This window comes from Atractosteus spatula, chromosome 1 (genome assembly GCF_055471065.1).
Source record: "Atractosteus spatula isolate fAtrSpa1 chromosome 1, fAtrSpa1.hap1, whole genome shotgun sequence".
Lineage (NCBI taxonomy): Eukaryota > Metazoa > Chordata > Actinopteri > Semionotiformes > Lepisosteidae > Atractosteus > Atractosteus spatula.
In genome coordinates, this window is record NC_142706.1 from 63,900,972 (window position 1) to 63,925,324 (window position 24,353).

The 24,353-nt window shown below is 47.3% G+C and overlaps 2 protein-coding genes across 3 annotated transcripts; both read right to left on the bottom strand.

The window, feature by feature from the left end:
- Nucleotides 1-1,463: 1,463 nt before the first annotated feature.
- On the bottom strand, nt 1,464-13,863 carry slc39a5 (solute carrier family 39 member 5). Its single transcript, XM_088922336.1, has 12 exons — nt 13,839-13,863; nt 12,368-12,616; nt 10,561-10,802; nt 8,903-9,116; nt 8,307-8,487; nt 5,709-5,878; nt 5,336-5,461; nt 4,473-4,557; nt 3,476-3,613; nt 3,029-3,109; nt 2,282-2,472; nt 1,464-1,747 (listed from the first exon to the last, which is right to left on the bottom strand). Exons 2-12 carry the CDS (start codon nt 12,593-12,595, stop codon nt 1,598-1,600), a joined length of 1,806 nt encoding a protein of 601 aa, XP_088778462.1. The 5' UTR covers nt 12,596-12,616; nt 13,839-13,863; the 3' UTR covers nt 1,464-1,597.
- A 1,151-nt stretch (nt 13,864-15,014) lies between these two features.
- nabp2 (nucleic acid binding protein 2) lies at nt 15,015-23,647 on the bottom strand. Of its 2 annotated transcripts, XM_088916210.1 has the most exons (8): nt 23,507-23,629; nt 21,479-21,576; nt 21,234-21,347; nt 20,297-20,435; nt 19,602-19,673; nt 18,602-18,677; nt 18,442-18,499; nt 15,015-17,050 (listed from the first exon to the last, which is right to left on the bottom strand). In XM_088916210.1, exons 3-8 carry the CDS (start codon nt 21,310-21,312, stop codon nt 16,887-16,889), a joined length of 588 nt encoding a protein of 195 aa, XP_088772336.1. In that variant the 5' UTR covers nt 21,313-21,347; nt 21,479-21,576; nt 23,507-23,629; the 3' UTR covers nt 15,015-16,886. The 2 variants fall into 2 exon arrangements, with proteins under 2 accessions (XP_088772336.1, XP_088772325.1); XM_088916199.1 differs by lacking the exon at nt 21,479-21,576 and having other exon boundaries at nt 23,507-23,647.
- Between the last annotated feature and the right edge of the window lie 706 nt (nt 23,648-24,353).

Genomic DNA, 24,353 nt, shown 5'->3' on the forward strand with positions numbered 1-24,353 from the left:
GAGATTTGACACCTTAGATAAAACTTCTGTCCTGTTCTCCCCCCTTTTAACCCCCCCCCCCTTAAAGATAAGAGCAAAAGAGGGAAGACCTGGGGGGGGGGTCCAGGTACCCCCACCCCCCATGCCCCCCGCCCCTGCAGGGAGAGATGTAGTTTGAACGACAACCTGCAAGCCATTCATAATTTTACGTGACAATGCAATCCTGAAAGCACTTTGCCTTGTTGACTCATTTGTGTGAGCTGGTGAATGGTTGTTACAAAAAAAAAAGGATGTTACATGTATTTAAAAATAAGAGGAAAAAAATTATCTGCATTGGTCTTTCAGACATTAAAGGAAAAAAAGACTACAACCTAGGCATTCAAACTTGATCTATTTTATACAATGTGTGCTGCAGCCAACGAGTCTTGTAATTCAATATTGTGGCTTAGAATTGGTTATGTTTAAATAAAGTGCTATTGCTTATACCCATTGCTGAGCCATGAGTTCTTTGTTAACCTTTGTTTCTTCACACACAGTACTACTGCACATCTGGTGGCTCCTAGTCCTGGAGACCCGAAAGATCTTCCCCTGCTATTGTGTTTTACCCAAGCTGATGAAAGTGCTGGGGTTAAAGGGCCTGGATGTGTGTGGTTGGAACAGCCAGTGATATGGAGAGCCCTGTAAGATCTGCAAGGCTGCATATAGCCTCCCCTGAGCTAGGGTAGTGACACTCTCTCGTGCTGCGGGTGCTGTAGCCCCCTCTCTCTATTCGTTAGCGGTACCCATGCACTGTGCCCTTTCTGCTTCAGGCAGCAGAGGAGAGTGTTTAATGCTCGCCCAGCAGGCCCTGGCAGTGCTGCTGCTGCTCCTGTGCCCTAATACAGGGTACTTCACCCAGAGCGCACCACCAAGGCCGGATAAAATGGTCAACTTCTGTGTGTAAAAAAATAAGTGCAACCCCGATGAGTCACTTTGGATCAACTCCACAAATACTCCCCGTTTTGATGTATTAGCTTATGGTGTCTGGGTAATTTTTCCATTGAAGATGTATGTCACTTGGTGGCGACCGTGCTCTTGCTGGTGAGCAGGGCGATGGTCACGACGCACGAGAGGGAGGCGCCAGCTGTGTTGTTTCTTGCACGTCAGGTAAGTGAGCTTTAGCGGAGATGGCGCCAGTGTTGCAGTTTGCCTAAGCGGAGGTCCACACGTCCCAAATCTTGTGTACATTGGTATGGAAAGTAAGGTGGCCTGCAAATGTGTTTTTAATGTACTGTCTGACATTAAATCAGTAGAGCAACCATTGAAAATCCCATCATATTAAATAACAGTACTGATCAAATGAATGTCTTTATGACTTGCAAGAGAAATGCTCTTTCTTTTTGTTTTTAATGTTAATTTTATGAAAAATGTAACTTTCATAACTAAACGTTATTCAAGTCCCGTCAGACACGCATGCCAGTAAAGTAAACTGGATTGTAAGACGGGAGACTGCAGTTGATTTTTATGTAGAAAACGCGAGCCCCTGAGACGAGCGGTTATGGGTCTCCTGTTGGGAGCTCCGTGTTTTTGTTTCCGAAAGTCCGATATGTAGCATTTCGTGCTCGACGCGTCCTGCTGCTCAGAAGGCTCCGGGCTCGATGGCGATCTCGTCCTCGAAGAGAGCGATGCACAGCATGAGGGCGCCCCCTGTCAGAAGGCCCAGGTGCTGCAGGAAGAGGCGTGTCAGGGCATCAGTCGGTCCGCGGTCTCCGTGCAGCATCTCGGGCACCTGAGGAGAGCACAGAGAGGGAAAAGGGTTTCTAGTGGGTAGATGGACAAAGGACTTCGCAAGCAAAGGGCTGCAATGAAGTCGCAGGTATGCATTGTGTCTGGGGATCGGACGAAGTTCTTGTGTAATCCAGACCTAGGGGAAACTGAAAGCACTGTGCTTTTCACAACTGAAAACACAACCGTTTGTGCTGATCTGGATCATCGCACCCTAACCGCCTGATCACCTGCTTAAGGCCCTGCGTGGCACAAGCATTGCAGGTTTAAGATCCTGCCGGGTTTGTGCAAATTTGTGCTAATGATTGGGCACATCGCGTGGCAGAGAGGCCTGGTTCACAAGTAGGGGTTGAGAAAGGGTATTTTACGGGCAAGAGGCAATGGCTCTGTGAGGCCAAGCGGTCCTCTCTGAATGCTGTCAAGCCAGAGCCTGTGGGCCTGCTGATCCCTTCTGCGACACAAATGCCCTTGCCCCTGGAACATGCTTACATGTGAACAGGACTAGTTGGTGGGGAGCCCTGTTGTTTTTCAGACTCACCATGTCGGTGAGTGCCACATACAGGAAGACCCCCGCGGTGACAGCGAACACCCATGGGGAGAGCTGGGAGGAGTGGTGGCTGAGTGCGGCGCCCCCTAGCAGCCCCAGGAAGCCCAGTGCTGCCGAGAGCAGACTGAACACTAGCACCCTGCGCACAGGCCAGCTGGCCCCCAGCAGTACAGCCAGGTCACCTACAGACAAGAGAGACGGACAGAGACTGAGTGCAGACCAGAACAATACTAGACCAGTCAATCTAGAATTGCTCTCTTCGAGAGAAGCAGAACAATTCTAGATCTGCTGCTCCAGGTGAATTTGCACAAATCTAAATCTACTGACCAGGGGAAATAGAACAATTCTTCATCTACTGCACCCAGAGAGATAAAGAGCTAAATACAGAGTAAAATAATAAAACCTGCAGAGAGAGGAACCTTTCACAACAGTTACAGACCGATATCCTAAACCTCAACTCGTGAAGAGCTGAAGGCTGCAGCGTCTTTGGGGACTTGTCCCACTTGTCCACATTTGTGATGATTTGATTAGACAAATCATTTATCACCTCCCGAAACAGGCTTGTGTAATAGGCTGCAAGCTTGGAAAGTAAAAATGGCTGAAAATGAGGAGGAGGACTGGGTGCGAGGTTGTGATGAAGGCCTTGAGCGGCAGTGCGAAATGCGTGATCACTCTTCGAACCCCCAGCCAGGAAGGTCAGAGCGAGAGGCGGGAGTTCGGGCTGGGGAGAGAGTGTACCCAGTTCGTGGGGCAGCTCGTGGCAGAAGACCGCAAGCGAGGTGCTGAGTCCCCCCGTCACGCTCTGGGAGAAGGCAGCTCCTGAAACAGAGGCAAGCAGAGCAGGCTTGAGCAGTCGGACTTCACAAGTGGGGTTTGCTAACTGCGCCTTCTCAGTTATTTCTAAGGGATCTTCTGCACCCGGAGACATTGTGTTTATTCCAAGATCACAGTGCTGAGGATACTCAAGCCGTCCCAGGCCCTGCAGGAATCCTGGTCATTGGTCATAGTCAGCTGTAGTAGCCTGGTCTCTCTGTATCATGTGCAGATGCTCATGCTGAAATTTGTAGATTAAAAAAAAATCAATTTCCTGCCCAAATCAGAATATGCACTTAGATACGGTAAGTCAGCCCAGATGTCAGTATGTATGATCACTGTCGGTGATCAACCTGCACCAAGACTCCTTACCAATGGCCAGTCCATCGGTCAGGTTGTGAATCCCGTCTCCCATGATCACCATCCAGACCAGACTAGCAATCCCAGCATTCCCCTGGGCCGGGCCGCCGTGTGAATGGGCGTGTCCTCGCTCTGCCTGGCCCTGGCTCTCTGGGGATGAGGAGAGGATGTAGTGGAGTGTGACACAGTAGTCCGGGCGTATGGATTCCCATGTCCTACTTCTGTGATGGTGGTAGTTAAGTCTCTTTTGCTTTCAACCTCAGGGAGAGAACTTTTGTGTTTGAAAAGGAACAAGTAAAGGTTTATTCCATGCTGAAAAGAGAAGAAGAAAGCTCCACAGCCAAAACGTTCTTCTCTTCAGGGTGGAAAAAACGTTTACTTGCTCCTTTGCAGCCTACGCATCCTGACGCAGCTCCCTACTTGAACTACTTTTTTGTGTTTGATAACCTTATGCATTGTACTTGGATGATGCTTTTCTTTGCCCATGTGATGGTGTCTGTCCTTCTTGGAGGCCAAATCCATCTATCAAGACTGGTCCCTTCTAAAGTTCTGAATGTTTGATTCTCTTACACTCTCCTTTCACTTGTTACCACATCACAAAAAGAATGATATTTTAAAAACACTGACATAAACTGACCTATTTTCTGAATAGCAATCTCAATTCTAAAACTAATTTCTAGTGTCTAAACCAGAAAATAAATTCTCAAAAACAAAACTTTTTTCAACTTTGCCCAAAGTCCACTCATTTCTTACAAATAGAGAACTCTCATTTATTTTATATTTGTATGAATTTCCCAAAAGTTAAAAGGCTAATACATCTTTTAAGATGTATTCCCCAGTTTGTTTTATTGCAATCGGTCACCATGAAAGTGTATTTGTGTGTAATGAGAACTGGAGAAACCCCTACAATACCTGTTTCCCCAGAACACCCATAGAGTGAGTAACATCATCGCATTTCCATGTGAGACTGTGGTTGTCACCATTGGTCAGTGAACCTGTGTGCCCTCACCCTGCAGTGCCAGCTGCTCTCTCTCTGGCGCCCCCTCCTGGAGAGAGCCAGAATGCTCCCTCTTCTTGGGGTTCTTTCTGTGAGCCTGAAACACAATGGATAACCCACAGGGAACCAAGAATTACTGAAGTGTCCAGTAAGAGGGACAGTGACAGACCTTAGAAATGGGGGTCCAGTTATGAGGCCCCACTATCTTCTGTTTTGTGTTCCTGATAAGCTCTTCCTTTACGCCTTTAATTGAGCCCCTTTTCTGAAACAATAACTTGGTTAATGAGGACTTGTATTGTTTTCAGCTCTTAAATTGCTGTAGGACTTAGTTATAACGTATTACAACAAAATAACATTTTATAAGTACGTGTAAATATCGATCATCCTGAGCACTTGAAACCAGCGAGTTTAATTAAGCCACAGAGAAACTCGTCAGGAATGAAGTCCATCAGGAATGGGGTCCCCAGGTTCGAGACCTTAGTTGCCTCGATTAATCCGGACGCTCATGGGGTCGGTTAATGTGCCGACAGCTCGGACAGAAGGCAAACCAAAAGACCCTCCAGGGTCTCCCCGGGAGCAGGGCTGGAGGAAGCAGGGCTGAGCACACACAGCGCTGGAGTCTGCAGGCCTGGTCCGGGAGACGCACAGTCTCTCTCACTCTGATTCCATTGAGCTCTCAGCAACTTCACTGGACCAAATGGTAGCTTAACTACTACAGGTTACCATGTTTTCCAGATCTCTACTTGCTTTCACAGCCAGACTCTTTTGCTTTATTTAAACTGATCTTCTGCTCTTCGTCTTCAGCTAGTAGACTCTCATGTTATTTTCTGCACTTCATCAGATCACCTGCCTCCCCCCGCAGGCACCTCACTTACCCGGCGGTGGCGCTGCACTCCCAGGAGACTCTCGACGAGGAAGAGGAAGTACATCCCCCCAAGAGCACACAGCCCCTTCAGCACAGAGTCCTGCAGCTCTGAGGCGGACAGAGACCCCTGCTGTGCCTGAAACACACACACACATACCAGGCAAGGGTCTGAGTTCGCTCTCCCTCATAGGAAAACAGAACGACTTCAAAGCCAAGCAGGCCCAGAACGACTTCTCGGCTGTTCTTGAGAGATGCCCGCAAAAGAGGCTCATGGGTTATACTCTGTGGCCCTCCTGGATTGTCCTGACACTTTGGCATATTGGTCTCTGGCTCCCACACCCTGCCCGCCCGAGCCCCAGTGAATGCGTGAGCCGGGTACGTACGTGAGGCAGGAGGTGCAGGAGGGCGTCTCCGCACAGCGTCCCCACCGCCAGGGCACACAGAGGGCACAGCAGGACGCGCAGATGGCGAGGGGACAGGATGGGCACCATGCCCAGGGCCAGGAGAGAGGGTAGACTGATGACTGTGAGCGCCAGGGAGCCCCAGCCCAGAGCTGTGGACACACCATCCAACAGAGAAACACTGAATTATGCAACAAGCACAAGCCATACAGCCACAGCTTTTCCTTCACAGTACAGGAACTCATTAGGAGACCCAGTCCACAGCTGTCAGGTGCTTTTCAGGATATACGACTTGTATGTTCTTGCACTGAGGAAGCAGAAAGCAACAGGTTAAATGTTGTCTCTGCACCCCAGTGGAGATGTACAGTGGTGTGAAAAAGTGTTTGCCCCCTTCCTGATTTCTTATTTTTTTGCATGTTTGTCACACTGAAATGTTTCAGATCATCAAACAAATTGAAATATTAGACAAAGATAACACAAGTAAACACAAAATGCAGTTTTTAAATGAAGGTTTTTATTATTAAGGGGAAAAAAAAATCCAAACCTACATGGCCCTGTGTGAAAAAGTGATTGCCCCCTAAACCTAATAACTGGTTGGGCCACCCTTAGCAGCAACAACTGCAATCAAGCGTTTGCGATAACTGGCAATGAGTCTTTTACAGCGCTGTGGAGGAATTTTGGCCCACTCATCTTTGCAGAATTGTTGTAATTCAGCCACATTGGAGGGTTTTCGAGCCTTAACCGCTTTTTTAAGGTCATGCCACAACATCTCAATCGGATTCAGGTCAGGACTTTGACTAGGCCACTCCAAAGTCTTCATTTTGTTTTTCTTAAGCCATTCAGAGGTGGACTTGCTGGTGTGTTTTGGATCATTGTCCTGCTGCAGAACCCAAGTGCGCTTCAGCTTGAGGTCACGAACAGATGGCCGGACATTCTCCTTCAGGATTTTTTGGTAGACAGCAGAATTCATGGTTCCATTTACCACAGCAAGTCTTCCAGGTCCTGAAGCAGCAAAACAGCCCCAGACCATCACACTACCACCACCATATTTTACTGTTGGTATGATGTTCCTTTTCTGAAATGCTGTGTTACTTTTACGCCAGATGTAATGGGACACACACCTTCCAAAAAGTTCAACTTTTGTCTCGTCAGTCCACAGAGTATTTTCCCAAAAGTCTTGGGGATCATCAAGATGTTTTCTGGCAAAACTGAGACGAGCCTTTATGTTCTTTTTGCTCAGCAGTGGTTTTCGTCTTGGAACTCTGCCATGCAGGCCACTTTTGCCCAGTCTCTTTCTTATGGTGGAGTCATGAACACTGACCTTAACTGAGGCAAGTGAAGCCTGCAGTTCTTTGGATGTTGTTGTGGGGTTTTTTGTGACCTCTTGGATGAGTCGTCGCTGCACTCTTGGGGTAATTTTGGTCGGCCGGCTACTCCTGGGAAGGTTCACCACTGTTCCATGTTTTCGCCATTTGTGGATAATGGCTCTCACTGTGGTTCACTGGAGTCCCAAAGCTTTAGAAATGGGTTTATAACCTTTTCCAGACTGATAAATCTCAATTACTCTGTTTGTCATTTGTTCCTGAATTTCTTTGGATCGCAGCATGATGTCTAGCTTTTGAGGATCTTTTGGTCTACTTCACTTTGTCAGGCAGGTCCTATTTAAGTGATTTCTTGATTGAGAACAGGTGTGGCAGTAATCAGGCCTGGGTGTGGCTAGAGAAATTGAACTCAGCTTTCCAAAGATGTGATAAACCACAGTTGATTAATGTTTTAACAGGGGGGGCAATCACTTTTTCACACAGGGCCATGTAGGTTTGGATTTTTTTTTCCCCTTAATAATAAAAACCTTCATTTAAAAACTGCATTTTGTGTTTACTTGTGTTATCTTTGTCTAATATTTCAATTTGTTTGATGATCTAAAACATTTCAGTGTGACAAACATGCAAAAAAATAAGAAATCAGGAAGGGGGCAAACACTTTTTCACACCACTGTACTTTAATAATAAGAAGAAGAATAATAATAATTGCTTACACTTATACAGCGCTTTTCTGGACACTCCACTCAAAGCGCTTTACAGGTAATGGGGACTCCCCTCCACCACCACCAGTGTGCAGCCCCACCTGGATGATGCAACAGCAGTCAGAGTGAACCAGTACTCTCACCACACACCAGCTATCAGTGGGGAGGAGAGCAGAGTGATGAAGCCAATTCATAGATGGGGATTATTAGGAGGCCATGATTGGTAAGGGCCAATGGGAAATTTGGCCAGGACGCCGGGGTTACACCCCTACTCTTTTCAAGAAAAACCCTGGGATTTTTAATGACCACAGAGAGTCAGGACTTTACATGCAAAAGGTTCACGGTGTCCAATAGATACGAGCTGTGATCATAAATCCTCATTTATTAGCCTTGGTTTTTTCCAGTGCCCTTACGATTCTTTCTGTGTCCGATGTGCAAAAAAATTAGCTCACGGAAGAAGACATTGCCGAAGATGCTGCATGAGTCTTAAAAGCAGAGTTAAAATATTTTGATCTGTAAGTTGAAACCCTGCCTGTATGAAGCCATGCTGTCCTTACCCCTCAGGAAAGACACGCCCCCCTCTGGTGATGAACGCCCCTCCTCCTCAGGGTGGTGGATACAGACACGGCTGTCAATCTGATACAGTAGGGCGGGGCATAAAAAGGTGAAGTGGGCGGGAGTGATGTAGGACTCCTCCCCCAGACCAAAGTTTCCCAGGAGCTGTGTGACATTCAGGCACTGAGTAAGACAAAGAAGTAGGAAAGGTGATGTGAAAGTGGGAGTGTGGAAGGGTGAGGGAGAGGTGACAGGATATGTGACAGTGAGACATTGGAGACTCGTCAATAATGAATCAATCATGAAAGGATCATGAACACTCAAAAAGTAAAAAGAAAAGCTTACCTTACCAAAGAATGATTAAGAATACATTGTAAATGTGTTCTTATGTGAAAACCTAGGATTTGTGGCAGCTGTAATCCTGTCTGGCTAATAATATGGATGATGTTTGCAGAACAATCTGGACTCATACAGAGAATCAAAAATTCCTGTGGGAAAAGCTGGAGTATGAATTGGTGTGAAGGGTGGATTGATGTTACAATCAGCTACTTTCACAGCGCAGGTGCAGTTCAAGAAAAATGGGGGCAAGTGTGCTCACATTGCCATGGAGATGAGTCTCTGTTGGGTGATCAAAGACAGCGGGCTTCCCAGATGTCCCTGGACCTCCACCTCTGGGGTGGATGTCTGTAGCTATCCCAGGGTGCTCCACTCCCGCTCCGCTCTTCTGCAGCCCGCCTTGTCCCTCTGTGGTGCCGCCAGGAGGCAGTTCCTGCCACACACTCACGTGATCTGCTCCCTTGGACAGCCAGCTCCTGAAAGAGAGATGAGTGTCACATGAAAATGCCTTACATTTCAGGGGTAGCAAACAACAAGGGTCAAGAGGGGGTCTCAGAGAGCAGCTTGCACCTTCGTGCTGGTGGTTTGAGCCTGAGCTACTCTTCCAGATGATCACCAGATGAGTGGGCTTGAATCAGCTGGGATATCCTCCTTCCTCACTACCCCCTGGTAACACCATTTTGTTACCATCCAACAGAAAAACACTGAATTATCTAACAAGCACAAGCCATACAGTCACAGCTTTTCCTTCGCACTACAGGAAACTCATTAGGAGTCCCAATCCATAGCTGTCAGATCCATTTCAGGTTATACAACTTGTAGGTTCTTGCACTGTGGAAGCAGAAAGCAACTGGATTCATTTTCTCTCTGCACCCCGATGGAGAAGTACTTTACATGCAAAAGGTTCACGGTGTCCAACAGATCCTAGCTGTGATCATGAATCTTGAAAAGATGCTCACTGATTAGCCTCCACAACTTGGGTTTGTCCAGTGGCCTTCCAATTCCTTCTGTGTCCGATGTGCAAGAAACAGCTCATGGAAGAAGAGGTTGCAGGAGATACTGCACCACGCTGGGACTTCACCGGCGCCTGTGTGAACTGGCAGCGAGAGAGGCAGCACTCCTCTGATCAGCGCTGCTCTGCTAAGGGCAAGAGACTTTACACAGGAGGGGATCGGAGAGTGTTCTTCCCAGTTAGTGCTGGGAAATGCTGATTGACTATGGGTGATGAAGAATAACTGGCATCGGGAGATGCTGGGAAAGTATTACTACTAATAATAATAACTGCTTACACTTACATAGCGCTTTTCTGGACACTCCACTCAAAGCGCTTTACAGGTCATGGGGACTCTTCCACCCCCACCAGTGTGCAGCCCCACCAGGATGATGCTCCAGTACACTCACCACACACCAGCTCTCAGTGGGGAGGAGAACAGGGTGATGAAGCCAGTTCAGAGATGGGGATTATTATGAGGCCATGACTGGTGAAGGCCAGGGGGAAATTTGGCCAGGACACTGGGGTAACACCCCTACACTTTTCAAGAAATGCCCTGAGATTTTTAATGATCACAGAGAGTCAGGACCTCGGTTTTACGTCTCATCCGAAGGACGGCGCCTTTTTACAGTATAGTGCCCCCGTCACTATACTGGGGCATTAAGACCCACATAGACCGCAGGACCGCACATAGACACTTATTGGTCCAACTAACACCTCTTCCAGCAGCAGAAGTTTTCCCAGGAGGTCTCCCATCCAGGTACTGACCAGGCTCACACCTGCCGAGCTGCAGTGGGCTGCCGGTTATGAGTTGCAGGGTGATAAGGCAGCTGGCATAATGGTCCCATAAGAGACCTCAAGCCCCAGAAGCGCATGGGGACACTGCTGAGGTCTGGGCCCTGATGTTGGCGAGAGCAGGAATGCCCTACCTGTCCAGGTGTGCCAGGCGCTGCGTCTGGGGGTGACGGGAAGGCTGGTCTTCCTGGTGGTTTGCTGGGTGTGGGTGCGAGTGAGAGGGTGCAAGCCTGTGGTGGTGCTGGGGGCCTGAGTGACTGATCTCGAGGACGCTCACCTCCCCCAGGCCCAGGCTGCCCAGGAGCGACTGCAGCCCAGTGAAGGACAGCGTCTCATTCTCGCCATACTGCAGGAAGAGCCTGCGCAGGTAATAGCCCTGCAGACACATGCAGGAGGTCAAAGGCACTTTAAAGAATCAGTATTGACGAGAGCATTTAATACCACGATAAAAGTAAAATGCACACGGTAACTTGTAAAACCTCCAATTTACATCACAAAATAGACTAAATTTCCAGGTATGGGCAGCGCCACGTTCTGCGATTCAGCTGGCTTGTGAATACATCTCTTTTAATACCAATAGAAATATTGCTCTCAACTTCAAGACGGTGTTGCTGATAAACCTGCTGATAACTTACTTGTTAACTCTGCCTGCAGATCACATGGAAACATTTCTGCGGTGAAATATCTGCTGCACAACCTGTACTTATTATAGTGACATTAGTCATCATAGTGACTAGTGAGCAGGAAGGGCCGCCTCACATTACAGTTCATGGGAATTCTCGCTGTTGCCCATGTTGAGAGAACAGGGGTTTGTGACAATATGGTGACTTACAGTACTTTCACAAAGTTCGCAATTTTTTGCTTAGAAATTCGAAATTTGTGAATTTTTTCTGTACCGTCAATGAATTTATTTTGAAACCGAGATTGAATAACCAGTCTGAGAAACTAGGACTGCAGTTCCCCTTTAACCTGTCCCAGATCACCATCCATTCCATTAATCTTATTCCATGTGGAGACCATGCAAACTCCATACACAAGGTACCCCAATCAAATCCGATATTAGTACCGCAGGTATTAAGACAGGAAGAGCAGGACTGCAGAGGCTTGGCAGTAGATGAAACCCCAGCTTTTGGAGTGTAAAACTGATGACTGTGAAAGTATTGGTATTCATTTTCCCGCACGAGGAGGCATATTCCAGGTTAGTGGAGTAGATGGCACTGAGGGAACCCTGATCCCCTGTTAGAGACCTCCTGTCTGCTTGCCCTGGTGCCAGACTCAAGCTACCTCATTCCAGTTCGGTAATTCACTTCCTTTCCTCCCCCCTGCTAGTTCAGCAAGCTTTCATCCTGCCGGGATTATCCAACACAAGGTACCCCATTTCCCCTTCTCCTTCTATCATTCACGTGTTTTGTGTAAGGCAAAATCCACCTGCGATGATCCTTCACCCCTCTTGTTTAATCATTTCCATCAGAGCGCAGATACCGACTCCCCAACTCCAAAACGGATTCATACCTGTAGCCATATCGTTACTTGACACCCTCTATGCAAATATACTGCGGAGCGGTGGCTCTGTGGCTAAGGATCTGTGCCTGTGGCTGGAAGGTTGCCGGTTCAAATCCTGCAGCCGGCAGAGGAATCCTACTTCGTTACGCCCCTGAGCAAGGCCCTTAACCCCAACTGCTCCAGGGGTGCTGTATAAATGGCTGACCCTGCACTCAGACCCCAAGCTTCTCTCCCTGTCTGTGTGTCTCCTGGAGAGCAAGCTGGGGTATGCAAAAAGACAAATTCCTAATACAAGAAATTGTATAGGGCTAATAAAGTGATGTTATGTTAAATATGTGTGTATATTGTTGTTCCTGTCTTTTTTCTCTGTCCGTCTGTACACCAACACTGCTGCTGTAAAACGACTGCCACCCCCTCTCCTGCGCCCCACGTCCATACCTGCTCCTCCAGGGCTTCCCCCAAGGGGGACAGCCTCCAAGACCCTCCTTCATCAGTGGCGCCCCACGCCCCCTCTGACCCATTGCCTTGGTGCGGCTCCTCTGCCGGCACGTGATTGGCCAGTTCCTGACCCAGAGTGGGACCAATAAAAAGGGAGAACAGGAATGTGGGCGGGGTGACGAGCGCGAGAAACCACACCCACTCTGTGGTCTTGATGGGCCGGGGCATATTATTGGCTGACACCAGTGTCTGGAAGGAAGGAGCAGGAAGGAATGGATTAGCACAGTGCACACTCCACAACAGGGCAGTTCAATCCTCTGCAAGCATAAAGGTCTTGTAAAATCACCCTCAAACTAAATCTGCTAGCTTCCAAAACCCACAAACTCTTCATCTTTTCATTTTTGGGAGATGTGCCAAATTCTCTATTCTCTGTATACTATTCTCTTTTCTTCCTCACACAGTGGGCTAAAAGTGAAGCCATGCAGATCTACACTTCACCCAGAAATGCACTGACTAGGCATCTCTGGCAAGAGCAAGGACACATTCATTGGACTAGAAGACTGGTAACGAGCAAGAAGAGGCCAATGAGCCCAGCTAGCTCATCAGGCTGCTTGCAACTCAGTGATCTGAGCGTCTTGTCCAGCTGGTGGTCAAAGGATCCGGCACAATCGGCTTCCACGGTCGACTGGGCCAGTTCCACTGGGCCAGACTGCCCCTTGCTCTTGGGTTTCTGACCTCTGCACTCTTCTTCCTCAGCTCCTGAACAGGACAGGACGCCCCAGGCACTCAGCTGCTCGGGGTGCTGTAACACCTCGCCCGGTCTTCATTGTAGTTTTCATTTCAGATTAAGTATTTTTTGTTTGGGATAAAATAACCCCGTCGAGATTTAATACAGTCAGGTTTACTATGCTTTGGCAATTGACTTCATATGCACAATTATGACTCTGCTAGTTTCCCACAGTACGGCACGATTCACTGTTATTATCCTGTACATTTACCATAATTTCACTGTATATACCGCTCTTTTAACAAACGGTATCCCGCTATACGCACGTCAAGGCTTAAATCTTAAAAACACCTGGAATATATTACCCAACAACCCCAAATCGCACACTGCTGCGTCTCTCTAAATACCATAAAGGTGTTCGTTACGTTTCAAAGAGATCTACCTGATTTTCAGATTTTGGGGAAAAAAAACAGCTTTCTGTCTACAGCTGGTTGACTAATTTTCTACCCAGTTGTCTGTTTTGTTTTACCAAAGTGTCTGCGGCATTGTTGCTTCCCCGTTTGACCACGGGCTGCTTGCAGTATCTTCACAATATAATGTCTCCGATCTTTACAATAAAATCAGGCGCGATCGCATTTCCCCGAGAAACGTTTCGATAACGCACTGTTATCGTTCATCTTTCCTTCCCGCTGTAGCAACCCATTCGCGGTCTAACGAGAACAGTTGAGTTTAAAAGCATCTTACCTGAATCGTTCTCAAAACAAGAGCACAGCAACCATCGCCCAGTCCGGCTACCCAGAGGATTAATTGTATGCTTTTTGCAGTGTGACCCTGACGATCGGCGAACAGCGAGGTGTTGTCTGTGAACTAATAAACATTCCGGGCCTCTGCGAGTTAATATTGCACGAAACAATGGCGAGTTAACTTTTGGCTGACCCGCGAGAACTGATAAGGAGTTTTAAAGCAAATTACGGCCATGAAAAGCGCTGTTCTTTTACAGCTCTTGAGCCTTTGCAGGTCCACAATCGCCTTGCTTCGGCAGGGGATGGGGAAGAAACCACAAACTAAGCGGTACACTGGTGACCTCTCGGACATTTCAGTGATCATCCGTGATTCAATTACCAGGCGATGACAATGTGATTTCCTCCCGTAAACCAGTCTCTGGCGATGCTATCAGCCTTTAAATGGCTATAGTAGTAGGAAAAATTGGAAAACAATTTACTGAGTGAGTGAGATAAGGTGCAACTACTTGACTTGTGTTTTCTGTGGTCTGCCTTCATTTCAGAATAGATGGTTCAGTGATTCCAGTTTTCCAGGACATGTATAATGTTACAATAATTAACAGTAAATTGTTATACATAATTGAGTCCTTTTACTTGCAACTGTTCAGTGTCATTGCTTGAAAATATCATCAGAATCCAGTTGACAAAAAGGAAATTCATGGTAGATTAATTATCACAGTGGTCTCCTCAAGCACTTCTTAGGAAAAACATCTCTACCTGTATTCTAGTACCTGTATCTCAGTAGTAATATGAATTAATGAGGAAACTCTGCTGTTCCCAGTGCTATGTCTTGGTGCAAAATTAGGGCGATACAGATCTTAGCCACATGATGTGGCACCATGTTTTTGGAATTCCCTACAAAAGCAGTGGAATTGTGTTGCAGATTTTCTGTTTAAAGCCAGATCTGTTGGACCACCTGAACACCCTCCCTTTCACCATTAAGGAGTGCATAGGCTCGGCCGAAAATACCATTTGTTAGAGCTAGCCTATGTACTGCTAGTGGGAAGACGTGTGTTGTCATCTCATAGGAATTTTGGTCTGTGTAAAAACAGGCAGTACTGGAGATCCAAGTATGGAAATCCCATCTTGCAGGATTTTCAACTATAAACACACCAACACAAAACCCTCCGACACGTGCTCCCAATACAGCAGCTTTATTTCCAAAGCACTGACACGGATGCGCTGCACCATTTACAGAAATATCGAGATCTGTCTGAGTCAAGGAAAGCTCTCGCTAAAATCGGCACCAACACAAAGATCTGTGTGTACATTTCAAACTCAAGACACGGATCCCTCACGATGCTTGCATACATGGATCTTTCACGCTATGGCGTGCCTTTTTTATCCTTCAGCTGGCTGCGAGTAACCTTTGACCCGGATGGCTAACTGGATTTCGAAGGCCAATAGGATTCTTTGACCAGCTGGTGCATAAGGACCAGAGTGGGCCGATCGTGTCAACCATCAGGGAAGCGAGAAAGGACAGTGTCAGTGGCACAGCTGTTGAAGTTTTCATTCCTGAACCAGATCAGTTTGTTCAGCTTGCAGCTCATGAACAGCATGCCCCTTGACCACTGATGGACAGGAGCTGACTGCCTTAACACTTCTTCAGGAAATGTTTTTTTTTTCCTCGGGGGGGGGTGAGGTTCAGAGGATTGTATTTACTCCCACAGTCCTCTTATCTCCAGTCTGGGGCAAAAGTCCACCACAGCCTCCCAGACAGCTTTCATTGTTTTCCAGCTTCAATAATGCAATATAGCTCCCCTTATCTCTGAAAACCCCAGGACTAAAGACAGAGATAAAAGCAATGTTGATTTAGGATTTTAACATGTGCCAGACACAAATGCCCAATCACCTTCCTTTTTAAACATCACATACAGTCTTGTGTTCAAAATTACACCCCAGCCCTCAGAGAAAGATCCTTGTTGGACTGACTGCCAATTACACAGCAGCGGCAGTCGGGAGCAGAAAGGATTGGATTCCAGTGCCCATCCACCTGGCACATGGCACCCTGGGGATCGGCTCGCTCAGCTGTCCGATCAGAAGCCACGCAAGAGGTGACAACGCTTTACTACATTTTATAAAACACGGTCATAAAATTCAGCTGGTAGAACATACAGACCTTACACGGGGCCCAGACAAATAAAAACGACATGAGTTAAGTCCCTCTCTCTCGTTTTGCATGTGACACAGGGACCTAGTATAGAGGCTGAATATCAGATCGCATCCTGTCTCACTCACTGTTCTCTGTCTGGACAACAGCCATGCCAAGCAACTGACGCAAAGACTTCTGGGAGGCTCTCTGTTGTGAGTGGTACAGGCAGCAATCTTTCATTCAGCCTTTCTTTACCACAACAACACTAAGAGGAAGAAATTCATGACAATTACAAGCAGGGGTTCACACGTACACAAATGTAGTTTAGTACACAAATCGCTAATGTCCTGTACTGCAGCTTGTCAACCGACACCTCCTTGTTCTCCCTGTGCTTTCATGAGGGGGGATACAGGCAGTACAAAACAGAACCAGTATTTTCTATCATCATGCTCCTACTACCCAGAAGGCTTTTTTCCACTGTGCTTTTTACAAAACCAGGTCCCACAAATTCCGCAAACCCCTATTTCTAAGTGTTTTATTTTTTAAATCATTATTATTGGGATTTCAGAGACCTACAATTAAACTGAGCACAGTTCTTCTACCAGTACCCTAGTGGCTGAGTCTGGCCCTGCACGATGCACAGAGCCAAACCATTCAGCTGACAGCCATGTTTGTGCCTGCTCTGTTTGGTGCTGGGTGTTGTGTCACAGGCAAACTATCTTTATCAGGGTTGCTCGTCACAGGCAGTAGGTCTCTGCATCTCTGTTTCTATTGTGTGAGGTGGGCTGGAGATGCTGAGCCCAGTCTGCCGGGGTGTTGGGAACTCCAGCAGGTAAGGGAAGAGTCCACAATTCTGGCAGACTGTCTTTTGTGTCCAATGGCATGTGCTGTTGGGGGAGGGCCCAGCCCCTGGTCCAATCATCTCTTGGCAGAGCGTCGCGTCTCTTTGCCGTTGCTGACGGTCGCTGCCCCTGCTCCCTGGTTGGCTGCTGCGCGGCTGCTGCCCCGCCCACCCTGCTGGGGATTGGTGCTGCTGGCAGCAGCTGGGTTGCTCACTCCGTTCCCATTGGTGGCCTCACTTCCTGTGGAAGAGGAGACACCTTTCCAGCTCAAAGCTGCCGGTTTACCTGCTACCTACAGTAGCTACCTGGATAGCCAAATGCACACTGTTGTGGTATCCCACAGACCTGAATTCGCTCTCCCTCAAATGCAGATTTTTATTAAATAAAATATTTACTGTGAGCCTTCCAAAAGGATACGCTACTTATTTTTTTCACCTGAATCTCATCCAAACCACACTGACATAAGCGAAGTAGCAGAGACACTCCAGAACCACAGGTGAGAATTAACTAGGAAGGAGCCTCACTCCTACTCCTTCCAGAAATGGACAATTTACACACATCCAATCAAAAAAGAGACCAAAAACAACATGGATTCGAAAACTTTGAGCAGAAAAATGCATGGGTATCACCTTTAATATCTTCATGACAAGAACTCCTAAATGTAATTGTTCAAACTGAACTCCCTTCCTTCACTATCCTATGTCATCCTGACTAACTAATGCCACAATAGGTTTTGAGATACTGACTTAGGAAGATCTAATTTTCCATTCCTTTCATGCATCATGGGAAAACAAATCTGCAAACTAATTGGTCACAGTGCAAACTATTGTTCAAAAAGTGTTCTTCATCACAAGAGACCTGCCCATCAGCAATTACCACCCATTCACCTTCATCTGGTCATGATCCTGTCAATCAGCTTCAGAGGCCGAAAAACTCACAAAAAGTGATGAATGGATTTGAGCTGGCAAGTGGCAGCCCTACCCTTGATTAATGGGAGTAAATACGCACTTAAAACTGCTTAAAAGGTTATTTGCAAACTCATTTGAGTCCACATGTGCCTCAACTTCATAGAGAACAAAGATTGTGAATGTTTGCACTCATCACCTTGAAAAGGTAAACCTTTTTATCTGCACCCTGGAGGGTAGGAGAGAGGAGGAGGGACAAGGACACTTAACACCTTATCAGCTCTGTACTGGTCATTACAAAGGCCAAGAAGTCAACTAGCCAGTCAGGCTGCATCTTTCTAGAGCCTGCCTGACCTCGAGATAAACCTGTTGTTTGCCCTCTGTGTCTTACAGAACCCTGTAAAACTGCCTGAAAAAATGTGGTTACTTTCAGGGCCTTAAAGAAGACTCATGACTGTGAGTTTTATGAATTGATTCTCCTCTGTATTTGTCAATCAAGCAAAAAAACACTGTTTCACCTGTCAGAGGTCAGACAGACCCCCCTTACACACCACCTTTTCAATTTTTACCAGCGATGGCTTTATGTCACGATCCCAGGGAATCAGTGTGGCTGTCTGTGGCTCTCGGGCCTTCCCTGCCTGCCCGCTGTGGGTGTGAGAAGGAACCCGCCCACCCGCCCCGCCCCGCCCCGCCCCGCCCCCCTTCCTCGGCCCGGCCTGCACTCACCGGCGCCGCTGGCAGGAGCACTGCTGCTGTGTGACGCGCCACCCTGGTCGCTCAGCGTCTGCGTGAGGACAGCGAGGAGACGGGGAGGTGAGACACAACGACACCTTCGTCGTCCTCCGCTCCCGAGACCGTGTAGCTCTTTTTTAAATTAAAAACCTACCGTTTTGTTCGCCTGCGTCACGTATTCGGGGTTGGGCTCGCTGAAATTCGGGACTTCGGAATACACCATGCAGAACCTGCGCAGAGGGACAGGAAGGGTCAGGCCGGCTGAGACGCCCCGAGGAGAGGAGACGCTCCCCCGCCCTCACCTCCGAATTTTGGAAGCCAAGCCGAGTTACATGTTGCTGTGAAACCCTGCAGTGATCCTTACCCTTCTGTTTCTTTATATTTAGTCATGCTAACAGCTCTCTCACCCTGCAGCTCACAACCGGCAGCCCACTGCAGCTCAGCAGGTGTGAGCCTGGTCAGTATCATGGTGAGAGACCTCCTGGGAAAAACTAACGCTGGTGCCGGAAGAGGTGTTAGTGGAACCAGTAAGGGGTGCTCATCCTGTGGTCTGTGTGGGTCCTAATGCCCCAGTATAGTGATGGGGATGCTATACTGTAAAAAGGCGCTGTCCTTCAGATCAGATTTAAACCGAGGTCCCGTCTCTCTGTGGTCATTAAAAATCCCAGGGCAGTTCTCGGAAAGAGTAGCGGTGTAACCCTGGTGTCCTGGCCAAATCTCCCCCTGACCTTTACCAATCATGGCCTCCTAATAATTCCCATCTATGAATTGGCTTCATCACTCTGCTCTCCTCCCCACTGAGAGCTGGTGTGTGGTGAGTGTACTGTGAGCACTACAGCTGCTGCCACATCATCCAGGTGGGGGCTACACATTGGTGATGGTGGAGGGGAGTCCCCATTACCTGTAAAGAACTATTAGTGGAGTGTCCAGAAAAGTACTACAAATATATAAGTGTAAGGAATTATTAGTATTATTATTAATAATAATAATAATAATAATAATAATAATAATAATAATAATAATAATGCGCACATGTCCTGTTTGCATGTCGCCTATTGCCCTTTCACTTCAGCATAGGATTAGCTTTGCGGAGTAGCTGAGGAAGGGAAGGGCTGTCGCTCGGTTACAGTAAAAGCAGGCAGTGTGACACTTACTCTCCGATCTTCTGCAGCTCTCCTCCCCTGCCCGTGTAGAGAGTCAGGCAGCCCTTGAAGACTGAGGCGTAGCTGAAAGACACAGACAGAGGGATCAGAGCCTGGACACCTCAGCAGTAATCAGGGAGTGAATGAGGAATACTGGTATACCGATATAGCCATGCTTATCACTGTTCTGTGTAAGCTCCCTAGAGGTTATCGGTATTTGCTGTACTACATCATACCTTAATTATTGATTGTTAGTTGACAAAACCTGCTGTGTTTATCAAGTATACAGGTCTAAAGCTGAGTTTGCAGGGCAAAAGGTTAGGATTTTAGTTAAAAACTTGATTGCTATCTTACTGGACATACAGTATTTAATTCAGGTGGGTAGCTGCATCAGCATCTTCTTTTTTTCCGCATGGAATAAACCTATTACTTGTTTCTATACAGTATTTAATGTTATTTCATTATCAGTTCAATTTATTTTGAAAGATCTGCTTAAATCAAGGTACACCAATAAACCTCAACTGAGAACTGCAAACTACTGTAGTGGTAAAAGGATTTCAGGCCTGGGCACAGGTGTTGCAGCTTTCCAATGAGTCCTTATGCAGTGCCAGGCAACTAGAACATCATACACGGCCCCCTTATCAGGCATTCCCGATTATCCAGACAAGCACAGAACCGCTACAGTTACGGATCTAGGATGGCAGTACCCCTTGGTGAGTCGGATGATGTCTCCCGCCTGGATCAGCCCCCCGATTTCATCCCACACCGAGATGCTGATGCTGCCAGTCTTGTCTGCCACCTTGCAGGTGCGCACCTGATGCCCGTCCTTGGTCTTTGTCACGCGCCCTACGCCAGAGACAGACAACAGGCGTCAGAGCTCGTCCTCGCCTTCCCATCAGCACCTTCGGTACTCAGCGAGAGTAGGGCTGTCTGATCCAAGTCCCTGGAGAGGCGCTGGAGAGCCTCTAATCCGCTCTGTAGCTGAGCTCCCAGCTACACCACTGCAACACGCAGCGGCTCAGTCCATCGTCACGATGAGCACAACCTTCAGCCTCTGAGAGAAGTCGCCTTCAAAACCTGAAGGCCAAGGACTCTTCTAGGACCTGGGTTAAGAGACCACTCTGTTCATAAAGGACACGACCTCTATGACCTCTTGATGCATCAAAGCTGATCATTCGTTGTAACAGAATGGTTTGACTACGTAAAGCAAATTTGTAAATAACAATTTAAGAAGAAAATCACCCATGCTGAAGTATTACATAAAATTAAACAAAAATATTGACTATAGAAATTCTGATATATAACAAGTAGTTGCATACAAAGTAGTTTCCATTTTACATTCCTGTTGGAGCTGCTGCAGTGTTATAATAATAACAGCTGCTTACACCATTACAACGCTTTCTGGACACTCCACTCAAAGCACTTTACAGGTAATGGGGACTCCCCTCCACCACCACCAGTGTGCAGCCCCACCTGGATGATGCTCCAGTACACTCCCCACACACCAGCTCCTAGTGGGGAGGAGAACAGAGTGATGAAGCCAGTTCAGAGATGGGGACTATTAGGCGGCCATGACTGGTAAAGGCCAGGGGGAAATTTGGCCACAGGGAGTCAGGACCTCTGCTCCACAGGACCAGGCCTTACCGGTTTCCAGGACGATGAAGATGACGTTGAGGTTCTTAAGCCCGGGCTTGATATCCTTCACGTGTGTCTCTGTCGTCATCTTTCAGCACCCTTCCCCTTCCCCCCTCCCTCTGGCTGGGAGGAAAAGAGAAACGGAAGTCAGCCGTCACGCATTACACAAGGCAGCCTGGTAGTGCTTTACACAGGGACAGATATACTGCAGGACTCCCTTTGAACATCCAGTCTGCGATGGGGGATGCCAGTACCTGTGTTGGTGAACTTCTACTGCTGCACCATCGAGAACGTCCTCCCCAACGGGATCACCGTGTGGTACGGCAACTCCTCTTCTCGAGAGAGAAAGGCACTGCAGAGAATGGTCAATATGGCCCAGAAGATCATCGGCTGTGGCCTCACCGAGATTAAACAGCTCTATGAGGACCGCTGCCGTGGTAGAATTCTGGCCATCACAGAGGACAGTCACCACCCCGGGCATGAGCTCTTCACCCCAGTGCCCTCAGGCAAGAGATCCAAGAGCATACAGACACTGACCACCAGATTCTTCAATAGCTTCTACCCACAAGCAGTGCGACTGGTGAACACATTTAGCCATCCCCCTCGGACCACACCTACACCATCACCATCTACCTCATTATGATTTCTTATTTATTGCACATCTCCAGTCATTGTTTACACGTCTGTATTGTTCAAACTCAAACTGTTTACTTGTTTACTTGTACATTGTCTACTGTTTGTTTGTATATTGTCTTGATGCACTGTCTGCACTTTGTGTTTTTTACACTTGTTTTAACAATCGAGAGGCTTTCTGTAAGTAAGAATTCCATTGTACCAGTACATGTACTGGTTACATATGGCAATAAAGTTCAAGTTCAAGTTCTACGAGCCATGGCAGGTTTCGCGAATGCATGTGCCCTATCCCCAGGTGCTGGATGGATTCCCCAGACCTTCTGTTGGCCTGTTTTGAGAAAATGTGCACAGACACTTTCTTCCCAGTGTCGCGGGACAGACTGAACAACAGCAAGACCTGGACCGGAGCAAACCCCTATAGGAAGAGGAGTCAAGGCCTCCACCCCCTGAAAGGGGGCCTGGGCGACCACCGTTGCTCCTCTCCTGCCATGTAAAGCGAGTGTTAATCATAATGCTTAGCATCAAACTGTGAGCACGTACTGTAAATATATTTTCAAGGAGCCAATCAGAGCCCGCGCAAACATCTGTTCAAGGAACCAATCAGAGCCAACACAGATACCTCCTCAGCAAGCCAATCAGGGCCAGTGTAAATATCTTTTCAACTAGCCAATGAGGGCCAGTGTAAATATCTTTTCAACTAGCCAATCGGGGCCAGTGTAAATATCTTTTCAACTAGCCAATCAGGGCCCGCGTTCTAATCAACTGTAGAGCAGAATAGAGCCAATTTCTTCCAGTTACACTATCCATCAATGGCTGAGGATCCAGATAAAAACGTCACCGGTGCAATAATAAATACACCCCAGCACGCGCACACACACACACTCTGCACTTGATGGCGGAACCCTTTGCGATGCGGTACTTGCATTGCGATCAATGTTACGGCCAGGAACTGCATGTGCACTAAATGCCCGCTCAACAACATTTTCCAGCAGTACTTTGGAAGTCGCAAAAAAGCTACTCGCAGTGGCATCGGTAAATGAGCAAAACCATGCAATGCTACATGCCGTCGTTCAAATCTCTCGCGCCTACTACAGGTACTGCTCTTATGATTAAAAATAAAATCTCTGTCCGTCGGTTTTTGCTGTATTCCTTAAACCACCGCGATTAAGTTAGCAGGCAGCCTGTGTAACGCGGTGGTTCAGACTCTCCTCTCAAAATTAGGTTCCAGTCCCAGCTGGGGCACGGTTTTTGTACCCTTTGTGAAGAATGGGACAAATTCCCAGTAACATGTCATATGTGAGCTGACACATGCATGTCATGTTATCGTTTTTAAGAATAACCGGAACAATCTGTTACTGTACTGTAAATGTCAGCCTGACCAAAGAGCGAGAAGCGAGAAACTCTTTTGGGTGCTCAGTCTTTATTAACCCAGACGGGCCATCTATCATTAAATTCCGCAGCTAAATGTACTATATGTCAAACTATCGTTTCCCACAGCATGTTTTTTTAATATTTTACAAACTGGAACCCAATAATGCAGAGGCTGTATTTTTCTAATCATTTGGAGAGAATCCTACGCGTAGCCCGATTGCAAAGATTTCGGGGCGCTGTTTTGCTTCAGTAGTAAAAAAAAAAATGTATATGACAACCTGTTAGACGTCTCGTTGTCTTCACAGATCTGTAGTCCGGGGGTGTACAGGAACTGGCGGCGATCCACTGTTTCTGTCGTAAGACTAGGTTTTCTGCTCAGCCTGTCAGCGCGCCCCCCCCCCTCGTCTGTCCGTCCAATCGGGGCCGAAGATCGAGGACGCGCACGTACAACACAGCGTGACGTCCCTCGCAAAAAAACGTTGCAGTGGCCAGACGTACCCAGTAGAGAGCGACGGTTTTTTTTAATACAGATGTACATGTACTTGTGCTGGGGTTACCTCACTAAAAGATCGGAAGAAAGCATGAGTCCCAAATTACCAAAGGAACCGTCCCCATCTAGTCTAGCGGTAAACTGCTTTAACACAGGTCAGGGTGGTACAGCTGAACTCCAGTTGCTTTTTTACCCTTCATGATTTGGAATACTCTTGTTAATTCTAAACAGACTTCAGTCTGACCTTACTCATATGGCGTCCCTACCCTGACGGGGAGGTTTCTTAAGAGCTGTCCCCAAGACAGGCTGAAATACCACTCTGCTGTTGGTAACTTTTTTTTTCCGGCTTTTGAACATGTTATTATCGCGAATTGAGGCTTTTAGCCAAAGCGCCTTGTACGTCACACAAGACACACGAGTAGACGTGTACTGTATAGCTAAATAAAACAATAATGTCATTTCGCACTTATGACTTGATTAGCTTTCGGATTTAATATTTCACATGACCACACAAAGTAAACATTACCTGCTATTTAAAATCAGATTAAAACACTTCCAGACGCGTTTTTAAGACGCGTGACACCGGAATACCTGTCTGGTGACAGAGCGAGGACACTGCGGGAGTGTCCAATTAT

Bases quoted from the DNA above. Each gene is read 5' to 3' on its own strand.
- slc39a5 (XM_088922336.1), bottom strand. From the start codon at position 12,595: ATGCCCCGGCCCATCAAGACCACAGAGTGGGTGTGGTTTCTCGCGCTC. The intron at 5,462-5,708 runs GTACGTACCCGG...TGTGTGTTTCAG, and splicing joins TCCTGCACCTCCTGCCTCAC to GCACAGCAGGGGTCTCTGTC. The intron at 1,748-2,281 runs GTGAGTCTGAAA...TGCTCTCCTCAG, and splicing joins ATGTGGCACTCACCGACATG to GTGCCCGAGATGCTGCACGG.
- nabp2 (XM_088916199.1), bottom strand. From the start codon at position 21,312: ATGACGACAGAGACACACGTGAAGGATATCAAGCCCGGGCTTAAGAAC. The intron at 20,436-21,233 runs GTAAGGCCTGGT...TCTCTGGCGTAG, and splicing joins CTTCATCGTCCTGGAAACCG to GGCGCGTGACAAAGACCAAG. The intron at 18,678-19,601 runs GTAAGTGTCACA...CCCTCTGCGCAG, and splicing joins GAGCTGCAGAAGATCGGAGA to GTTCTGCATGGTGTATTCCG.